An 11,291-nucleotide genomic window follows, 5' to 3' on the forward strand; every position below is an offset into this window, starting at 1 on the left:
CAAAGAATTAGTTTTAGCAAGGTTTCTTCAAGATCTGAAAAGATTTCAAAGGTTTCAAAGGTTCCTCTGGGGTAAAAAGGTTGAGAAATTATGGCCTAAATGATGTTTGCAGCACTCCTACATCAATGGGTCAGTCAACACTGGGGTCTGGGTGGAAGCTTCTCTGCTTCATAAAGTCCCAGTGGGTCAGCCTACCTTGTTTTTACTACAGGAGGAACTTTTTTTAACTCCTGTTGCCTTCCTTACAGTATAAAATAAATGGAAGATCTAAAAAAAAATTAAAATTGACGCATGTTGCGTTGGAGCTGTTCATTCATTTCTTATTGACCTTTAAAGTCTATCTAAACCATTATTATTTTTTGGATAGAGTAGGAAAGGGTTACAATCTCTATTAGGTTTCTATTGCTGTCTCTGTCATCATTGGGAAGATTATTGCCGCGTACACACGAGCGGACTTTTCAACCGGACTGGTCCGTCGGACAATCCGACCGTGTGTGGGCTTCATCGGACCTGCAGCGCACTTTTTCGGTCGAAAATCTGACGGACTTTAGATTTGGAACATGTTTCAAATCTTTACGTTGGAACTCCGCCGGACCCAGTTCCTATCGAAAAGTCCGCTCGTCTGTATGCTAGTCCAACGGATGAAAAACGACGTTAGGGCAGCTATTGGCTACTGGCTATCAACTTCCTTATTTTAGTCCGGTCATACGTCATCACGTACGAATCCGTCGGACTTTGATGTGATCATGTGTAGGCAAGTCCGTTCGTTGGGAAAGTCCGTTGGAAGTCCGCCGAAAGTCCGTCGGATAGACCATCGGACCAGTCCGGTCGAAAAGTCTGCTCGTGTGTACGCGGCATTACTCTTTGTTCTTGTCTGGATGATGGGAAATCCGAAATCTGAGTTGTCAACAGAATGAAAGAAACCTTCCAATGGGGACACTTGTTCCTGTGGCCCTTTAGAGGGATTCCTTCTAACTTCCTGTTGTGTTTGTATGACAGAAAATAAAGGGAAATATCCCCAACTGGACATAGGTGTCCAAAAACCTGACAGGGGTTTCAATCATTCCTTACTCTATCAAAAATGAAAAAAAAAGTTTGGCCTTTAGGCACTGTATACTTTAATGAGCTTCAATGTGAGTGCATGACTTATTTTTTGGCCAATACACCACAAAGCACATGGCGCACATTGAAAGGTTAGGCATGATGTTTACTGTGTTGATGTGTTGGGCCCAGAGGGAACAAATGGGATACCTCTCTACAGGGCCACCGATAGGGAGGTTGTAGTTGACCCTCCTTTACCAGGCCTCAGGCAGACTGCATGGGGGAAGCCTTCTCAGACAGGCTGTATGGGGGGGGCTCTGTCAAGAAGGCTGTATGGAAGATGGGGGCCTTTTCAGGCTGTATGGGGCCTTAGGATTTGCAATGGCAACCCTACCCCTCTAAGACACATGTACAACCCAGGTTAAATTTAAATGGAATAAGCCACACATCAGCCATGTTCTTCTTCTTATTTCTTCAAAAGGCTTTATTGCAACTAGGAGACATTCACAAAACCATGTCAAAACAAATAATGTAGATCTCCGCCAGTCCCTGCTCCTTTTCTTCTAATGCATTTCACTGTGACAGGGGCTTAGTCGTACAGGTCAACCCGTATTTATGTGCTTTATATTGAATGTCCACGAGCGCCATGATGCACATTAGTGCATCATGGTGTGTTATGGTGTGTCAACACACATTATAACGCATGCATTTTGAAGCATTTTCATTTATTTCAATGGAAAATGCATCAAGCAAAAATGTAAAGATGTGAATCCAGGAGTCCTTTTTACACTGTTGCACTAGAGTATGCTAAAACCCACATGCCCAGGTTCCCTATAATAAAAATAGTGGCTGTTCCGATCTCTCTGTAGCAGTATAGTAAGTCCTGAAAAATATCATTTTTTTTTTTTTTTTACTATTTGCATTTTTGTACATTGTGTCAACGTGCATCAACAAAGCATGTCAACGTAAGAAGGAAAAGGCACTTTGACAGTACACCTGCCAATGCTACAAATAATGCCCCTCTACGCACATGCACTAATGGGCCCTGAATGTTTGGTGAACGTCAGATTCACTGCATTATATATACTATATTGTCAAAAGTATTGGGGGGCTCATCCATGTCTTTATGGAGCTTGCTTTGTGCACGTGTCCAAATCATTTGGTGGAGGGGGGGATAAGGTGTGGGGTTGTTTTTCAGGGGTTGGGTTTGCCCCTTTAGTTCCAGCGAAGGGAACTCTTAAGGCGTCAATTTCAAGACATATTGGACAATTTCATGCTCCCAAATTTGTGGGAACAGTTTGGGGATGGCCTCTTCCTGTTCCAACATGACTGTGCACCAGTGCACAAAGGGGCCATCCCCAAATGCATCCCACAAAGTTGGGAGCATGAAATTGTCCAAAATGTCTTGGTATGCTGATACCCTTAAGAGTTCCCTTCACTGGAATCCCGGAAGAACAACCCCACACCATAATCCCCCTCCACCAAATGATTTGGACCCGAGCACAAAGCAAGGTCCATAAAGACATGGATGAGTGAGTTTGGGGTGGAGGAACTTGACTGGCCTACACAGAGTTCTGACCTTAACCTGATAGAACACCTTTGGGATGAATTAAAGAAGAGGCCTTCTCGTCCACATCAGTGTCTGACCTCACAAATATGCTTCTAGAAGAATGGTCACACATTCCCATAGACACACTCCTAAACCTTGTGGACTGCCTTCCCAGAAGAGTTGAAGCTGTTATAGCTGCAAATGGTGGGCCAACTCAATATTGAACCCTACAGACTAAGACTGGGATGCCATAAAGCTCATGTGCATGTAAAGGCAGGTGTCCCAATACTTTTGACAATACAGTGTATATGCCCCAAAGGGCCACAGAGTGAATGGGCCCAAAGGGATACTTGTATTGTTTTTTATACATACTATATATATTGCGATCACTTTCACAGCTGCGGGCGGTTTTAGCCGCTAAGGGGTTACTGATGAGCTGCCTGGCGTTCTGGGAAAAGCAATTGACCCTTGGCGTGTAACCCAGGTCCCGCAGAGTTGTCAGCTCAGAAATTGGCCGCAGTCTTCAATGAAAGACATGCACAGCAGCTGGCAACATCCTTAAAGGTGCAGCGTGACAGATGTTGGAGTTGATTTAGGGTGAAAGGCTTTAGCTGTGTGTGAAAACATTAACTAGGGTGCAAATAACCACTGGAGTCAACATGCTGCATTAAAAGAAATTGGCCATCAGAGAAGTGCGGATGCTACCACTGCTTTCCAGAAAATGCCAACTGCCTGGCTGTCATTCTGAGCCTCTAGTTTCATAACTGACCCCTCAAACAATAAGTATTCCTGGCTTTTCCATGATGGATTTGCATTTTTATTCTGAGTCAAAACTGAAAGCAGCGGACTGAGCGTAAGAGCCAGGGAAGAAGCATTTTGTTTTTTTAAAAAGGCCAGTTGAGGAAACCCCTGTATTTCTTCATGCCAGATCTACTTTAAAAGAGGCAATAGGCCCCAGTGATAGAGACTGCCGCTAAAGACCACAAACACATTACCCCTAGCAACAGATCCAAAATGGCCTCTGGAATCTGATTGGTTGATAAAAAAAAATAAAATTCTGCAACCGACCGTGCCCAATCAGTTATTCTGTAAATTATGGTGGCATCCGGAATGCCCGCTGATATGCATGGCTGACTTTACTGGTAACACAGACCTGTGGTTCCCAACCTCAAGGAGACCATTGCCCCAATAATTTCTTCAAAAACTTTCCATGCCCCAGCAGTAACAAAAAGGTTAATACTCAGACAATAAATATATGGGAACACAAGATATGTACTGAAATTCTGGAAGGTTCTGGATGGGGCTGGGTATCATTGTGGGAGGATAGGGGTTGTGGAGGGGGTTATTTGACTTTGTAGAAGACTTGGTGGCCTAGTAGGAGTTGAGGTTTCTGGAGGGAGCTGGGGGCAAATGAGGAGGGTGGAGTATCTGAAGGGGGTAAGATGACTTTTTAGGGGACTTGGTGGTACACTAGGTTTTTGAGAAACCTCTTAGGGGATGGGGTACTTAGAGGGGGCTAGTGGACTTTGCAGCAGACTTGGTGGCCCTAAAGGGCTTGAGTTTTCTGGAGGAAGCTGGAGACAACTGTGGGGAATGGGGTATCTGAAGGGGGTTAGAGGACTTTACAGCGGACTTGGTGGCCATGTAGGGGTTGAGGTTTCTGGAAGGAACCACTGGCAGCTGTGGGGGAATGGGATCTCTGGAGGGGGCTGGGGATCTCTCCAGGTGGGTGAGGGTTTTGCAGGGGCAATGTGGGAGACTGGAGGGCACTGTGAGACACTGTTGGGGCACTATGAAGGGGGGGGGGGTGGCTAGAGGCTCTGCGGCAAGCTAGGGGACACTTTAGAGAGCTAAGGGGTACTGTGGGTGGCTGGTAGCCACTGCATCTACTGAAGGCTTTTGAGGGACCTGGGGGCATTGTGTGAGGTTGAGAGGCACTGCAGGCCACTATGGAAAGTTGGGTGGCACCAAGAGAACTGAGGGATGTTGTGGGGGCCTATGGACACTGTGTGAGTTTAAGGGGTACTGCGGGTCACTATGGGAGGTTGGGTGGCATTGAGGGCTGTTAGGGGGCCTAGGGACTCTGTGTGAGGTTAAGGGGTACTGTGGACCACTATTGGAGGTTGGGTGGCACTAATGGAACTGAGGGCTCTTAGGTGGCCTGGGGGCACTATGTGATTTTGAGGGGTGCTTCGGGCCACTATGAGAAGTCGGGTGGCACTGAGGGAACTGAGGGCTCTTAGGGGGCCTAGGGGCACTTTGTGAGGATGGGGGGCACTACAGACCATTGTGGGAGGTTGGGTGGCACTATGGGAGCTGGGAGGCACTGTGGTAGGATAGGGGATCTGCAGCTCACTGTTGACCCAGGAGAAGGGAGGCCATGGCCCAGTGGTTGAAAGCCAATGAAACAGACCACAATCAAAGCTTCCCGTAGACATTACAATTTGATTGTGTAATCTCTGTACAATCGCTATTAGATTTATCAGCCAGAAAAAGACTTTTCAAACAATCCCTTTAATATATATTTGATCAGGCAGGCTCTTGCTCTAAATATTTTTAGGTAGATCTGAAGGAGATTGTACTAACCCATTGTACCATGTATGGTAAGCTTATTGGTGTTCAGACTGGTGTGTGGCCAGGATTTTTTCTCTTAGTATACTGCAACAGTTATCTGTAGGTACCATTATTCATTTACAAACATAGCATTACCCAAAGCAGCCAATCAGCTGCCATAGGGTTGCCCAATGCGTGTAGCATGAAAGTGCGCAAAAAAAAAGGAAATGCGCAATGTTTGGCGTTACACATCATAGTGATCCCTTTTAATCTGTTCAATAGAAAGTGTTTTATTATATCTGTTCCATAAGTGCAAAAATGAAAACAAAAAAATAGGAGTTGACCCTGCCAGAAATCTTGTGAACATCATGATACCTTCCTGTGATCTCTACCTCTATCAGTCAACATTGTTCCAAACTATGTCTGTGGACCATAGATGTGTTCAGCCTTTTGCATTAGGGTGTACACCCCAAAACTCAAACTCACGTGCGTGTGTGTGTCTATATGTATATATATATATATATATATATATATATATATATATATATATATATATAACTCCGGCACATTGATTTTCCAGCCGACACAGTCAAAGAAGTACATAAGCACTTCTCTTATGGTAAGCCGGTAAGAGGGAGATCTTTCTCATTTGCCCGCCGCTGCACAGAGTTATAATGCTAATGCGCACTAGGCGATTAGGGTGTGCCCAGGCCCACCCGGCATACCCTGTGTGCATGCCTATGCTGTAGGCTACAGAACACCCCCTTCTTATGTTTTCAGAATTGTTTTTTTTAGTTCTAGCAAATTTTTCTGTCCCAGGGTGAAAACGCTGCTCTTCCTTACATAACAGGAAGTGTGATATTGGCAGAATCACCAGGTGAACCTAAAAAGAAAGCCTGAAAAAAAAAAATAATGGTGCCGCCACCACATCTAAGGACTGGTAAGCTGAAATGTAGTATTACATTTTTGTTCTTGGGTTTGAATAGCCTTGGCGTCACTAAATGTGTATGCACGTAAATGTATAGCCATTCATTTGATTGAAAAAAAGAACTGCGCACATCTAAACACTGTACGTGTCTAAATGCGTCCAGATGCGTATTTTACGTGGGATCTTCCGCCAGCAAGAACCTGAGTTACGTGCAGAAAACATTTTCCTGTGTGAAGGAGCCCTAAAAAAGTGCTCCCATGAGATGCGGGGATGCTATGGACAATAGTTTGGCGCAGGAGGCCAGTAGGTTTCCAGTCATTGTCCCACAGGGAGCAGACGCATCCTCCGTCATGGCTCCATCCCATTTTCTGGAAGATAAAATAACAAACTCCGACTCCCCCCCCCCCGGATGTATAAATGATATAACAGCCGCTTATGACTTCCTGAGTGAGATCAGCTCAGGGGCCCCGGGCCTCATCCAGTGTCTTTAATTCCTCCAACAGGAGTTATTGATGACATTCTACTTCCTGCTCCGGAAAGAGGGATCTATCTGATGGACTAATATAGGACAACTCCGGCCAAACTGACACCAAATACAGGAACTGCTTTACCCACCAATGAACCCAAGGCTGCACTGCTATACGGCTGGGGGGGGGGGGGGGGTGACAACACCTTTCATAGACTGCAGTTCTGCACTTGCCTTGCCCCTTCCCTGCACCCTGGACTAGTGAGTATCATCATACTGAACTCTATGTCTGCTATAAACTTTATTTTAGGCTTTATTTCAGATTTTTTTTCTTTATTTTCACCTGGTGATCCTGCCAGTATCACACTTCCTGCCCTAGCGTGACAACACTCACTCACTCTTTATCTTTGGAGGAACAGCGTTGTCACCCCTGGGACAGGAAGTTTGCTGGGAAAGCAAAGCACCTCCCCTATTCTGTTCTCCTAAACATAGGGGAGGTGTTCTGTAGTCCACCTTAAGAGCTCGTCCACACCATAAAAGCGCATCTGAGGTTGCGGTTTTTTTGCTCGTTTCTACGTGACGCATTTCGGGCGGCCCATGAATTTTAATAGGCTTCCAAATGCAGGGAAACATGAAAAAAAAAAAGTAGGGCAGGAGCAATTTTTTTTCTAATGGCGCTGCACCAAATCGCACGGCAGGGGCGTCGCTAGGGGGTGGCTTTTGGGGCTATAGCCCCGAATCTGGGGCCAATAGCCCCGAGTCTCTGCAGGGGTCCCCAAGGGGAAGGGAGGCTCTCTGGGGACCCTTATGTAAGTAGGGGGCTCTCTGGGGACCCTGATGCAAGGGAGAGGCTCTCTGGGGACCCTGATTTTAAGGCAGAGGCTCTCTAGGGACCCAGATTTAAGGGGGAGGCTCTCTGGGGACCCTAATGTAAGGGGGGCTCTCTGGGAACCCTGATGTAAGTGGGGGGCCCTCTGGGTACCCTGATGAAAGGGGGAGGCTCTCTGAGGACTCTGATGTAAGGAGGAGGCTCTCTGGGGACCCTGATGTAAGGGGGGGCTCTCTGGGGACCCTGATGTAAGGGGGGGCTCTCTGGGGACCCTGATGTAAGGGGGGCTCTCTGGGGACCCTGGTGTAAGTGGGGGGCTCTCTGGGGACCCTGGTGTAAGTGGGGGGCTCTCTGGGGATATATATACACACACACGTATATTACTTTATATACATGTGTATGCCCACCCAAGCTTATGACTTTCTTTACTACGCTGCTATGAGCTCTAGCCCCAGATCTTTTGTAGACCTAGCAATGCCCCTGTCGCACGGCGTGGTGTAACCATGCGTTTTGGCGGCTGCAAATGCACCCACATTTGCTAGCTGCGTGGGGGTGCCATTAAGAATGAATGCAAGTCTGCAGAAGACAGCATAATTTCAAGCCCTGTTAAGGAACTACAGTGCCAGTTTGTTTAGGCTCCGCCCCCTCTGGTGCCACCATACTTATGTGTACGGATATGCCAAAGTGTAGCTTCTCAGTGTTTAAAAAAAACTTTAGTACAACTGAGAATGACTCAATTAAGGGTTGTTCTCTACTATATATATCTATATCTATAGATATATATAGATATAGATATAGATATCTATATCTATATAGATATAGATATATAGATATGTATCTATATATAGTTATATAGATCTATATATAGATAGATCTATCTATATCTATATATAGATATCTATATCTATCTATAGATAGATACATCTTTATATATATATATATATATTTTATATATATATTATTATCTATTCTATATCTTTGCCTGGAATTCTGTTCTCTATATCTATCTATAGATACATCTTTATGTATGTATATATATATATATAATTATTATTTTCTAGTCTATATCTTTGCCTGGAATTCTGTTCTTAACCTGCTTATATAAATATATTTGATATATATATATATATATATATATATATATATATATATATATATATATATATATATATATATATATATTCGAAAAACAAAAAGTAAAAAAAAATATGATTTAATTATAATATAATTACAAAAATATATACACATTATTATTAAATGGTTTATAGTATAAAAAAATGGAATGGCAAACTAAAGCTATAACTGTAAATAGTGCTTAAAAGAAAAATAAAGAAAAAGGGACAATAACATAAAAAGTTCACACTGCTTGCTTCAACAGAATTGCGCCCACACTATATCCAGCTCTGCATCAGCTGATCACATGACTGAAAGGGTTAACAGGCCAGCAGAGAGATGCATGCTGGGAGTCTGCCTGTCTCTAGTGATGTATTACAGTCTTAAAAGTTCTACAGAAGGTCATTAGGTGGCTATTGAGTCAGACAACTTGGCTTCCAGATAGCAAAGCAATTTAACTCACCCTTTCCTGAAAGTAAGAAAAAAAAAAATCACTACAACTTAAAAAAAAAAAAAATCAATAGCAAACCAACAAGAAAAAAAAAGGTCAGGAGAATATTTCCAAAACATACTACAGGAATCAGCATTTAAAAATGTAGAATCCTGCATGTATTGCAGATCAAAAATAATAATAATTTAAAGAAAAAATGCACCTAAAAGCCACCAAAATATGTTTCAAAACAATAAGTCCAATACTGTGTTCATTTCCAAAGACATATGTAAAAAAAAAATAAATGTAAAGTTTATGTAACTAAAAAAAAAAAATCATTGGAATGTTTTGCCTTAACTAAACTGTGCCAATTGGCCAACCACAGAAAAGATCCCCCCAAGACTGTAGTCTTCAATAAACTTCAAAATGTTTTGTTGCAAAACAAAACCGCATTTTTTACAGCCATAACAAAAAAAAAGCTGTTTATACAGCAAGGAAGACAAAGCATCTGCACTGTGTAATATACAGCAAACACTTTAGACAACAATAACAAGTAAATTAAATTAAGAAAAAAGTTACAAATGAAAAGCAAAGGTTGTAAAACTTGTTGTTGAGCAGAGTTCTGAAACTCTAAAGAATAAAAAAAAATTATACATTAAAAAATGATGCAGCAACAAATAATGAAACATAAAAATAGAGAAAGTTGGAAACGAATGTCTAACTAAAAATATATAGATATAGATATACATATAGATATATCTATATCTATATATATAGATAGATAGATCTATCTATATATAGATAGATATATATCCATCTATATATAAAAAAAAAGTAGCAACAAATAAATCAAATTGACAAAAAGGTACAAACAAAAAGCAAGAAAGATAAAAAAAAAAAAACTATATATATATATATATATATATATATATATATATATATATATATATATATATATATATATATATATATGTAAAACAAAATAATCAAAAGATAAAAGCAAAAAGGTAACCTCGAGAGGATTTTGTTGTATAAAATAAGCTGTTACTGACAACAAGCAAAAGCATTTATGTAACAACAACAACAAGTAACTTAATCCCCACACATAACTTAACAGCAGTAACATAATACTACATGTAATTATTTTAAACGCAGTTGACCCCCCCCCCCCCCCCAAAAAAAAGCAAACCATTGTTATAGGGCATATATATATATATATATATATATATATATATATATATATATATATATATATATATATATATATATATATATATATATATAAAATATATATACTTTTAAAAATAAAAATAACAGTATAATTTACAGCTAGTCATTTTTTCTGTCTCTGGCTTAGCCAGTTAGTAGGGTAAGTCAGTTAATGGCAGTGACTAACCTTCCTCTCCAGTTACACTGATTTTCAGGGGGGTTGCAGTGGACAGAGTTGAGGGTCCCAAGTAAGGAGATCCACAGAAGAAGGTTGAGCATCTTCAAAACTTCTCCTAGCTCAGTAAATGAAGCTCATGGCCAGCAGTTCTGGTGACTTAGTATGACTTTCCTCTAAACAGTCCCTTTAAATGTCCACCAGCCATGGGAAAAGCTAGTTCCTAGAGTGATGGGACCCCCTACATGTCCAGAATACCTTCACTCTAGTCCTAGCTCTGGGAAATCCTTGGACAGGACATTCAGAGTGGAGGGGGGGTTTGAAAAGTAACCATAGAGGGGCTAGTGTGGAATTTGCAGGCGGCCAACCAGAGCAAAGCAGCAGACTGACCAATCAGAAGTGAAGGAGAGAGTGCAGAAGTTTCGGTCCCTTCCCCCTTCACAGGGGTAACCAGAGAACAATGCAATTAAAGAGCAAAGCAGGGAGAGAGAGAGAGAAAGGGGGGAAACATGTTAAAAGTATCCTTGTCCAGATGTTCAGCAGCATTGAAGTGGGATTGTGGAATTGGAGAGGAATTTTGTTCCTCCTGCCAGGCTGACTTTTTTTTTTATTGCTCTGACATTTCTGCTATAATGAAGGTGGTGGGAGAGTCAGAGGATGGAGGGGAGAGAGAGAAGAGGTCTTATATAGTGTGTAATTAGTGCAGCTCGGTCCCCTTCTAGGATTTGTAAAGGAAAAAATAAAAATAAAATAGGTGGCAGCTGCAGAACTGATCCTTATTAAAAAGATCATGCATATATTGTATATCCATTCTACAGAGTAATTCTGTTTATGGGGCACCATCCCTGACAAAATATAACAAAATAAAATAAAAATGGTATGTCAATTATTATTATTATATAAAAATGTATATAAATTATTAATACAAGTATTATTTTATTTGTTTGTACCATCATTGCTATTATAATAAAACAAAAACATGTATGTAAAGTGTATAA

The 11,291-nt window shown here is 41.7% G+C and overlaps 1 protein-coding gene across 1 annotated transcript in view; it reads right to left on the reverse strand.

Moving 5' to 3' along the window:
• The window catches only part of METRN (meteorin, glial cell differentiation regulator), a 28,858-nt gene extending 18,223 nt beyond the window's left edge, over positions 1 to 10,635 (reverse strand). The window contains exon 1 of the mRNA XM_073636275.1: positions 10,306 to 10,635. Coding sequence (XP_073492376.1) covers positions 10,306 to 10,397 — 92 coding nt within the window. The 5' untranslated portion in view covers positions 10,398 to 10,635. The remainder of the gene's footprint in view (positions 1 to 10,305) is intronic.
• Between the last annotated feature and the right edge of the window lie 656 nt (positions 10,636 to 11,291).

This window comes from Aquarana catesbeiana, linkage group LG06 (genome assembly GCF_042186555.1).
Source record: "Aquarana catesbeiana isolate 2022-GZ linkage group LG06, ASM4218655v1, whole genome shotgun sequence".
Classification (NCBI taxonomy): Eukaryota; Metazoa; Chordata; class Amphibia; order Anura; family Ranidae; genus Aquarana; species Aquarana catesbeiana.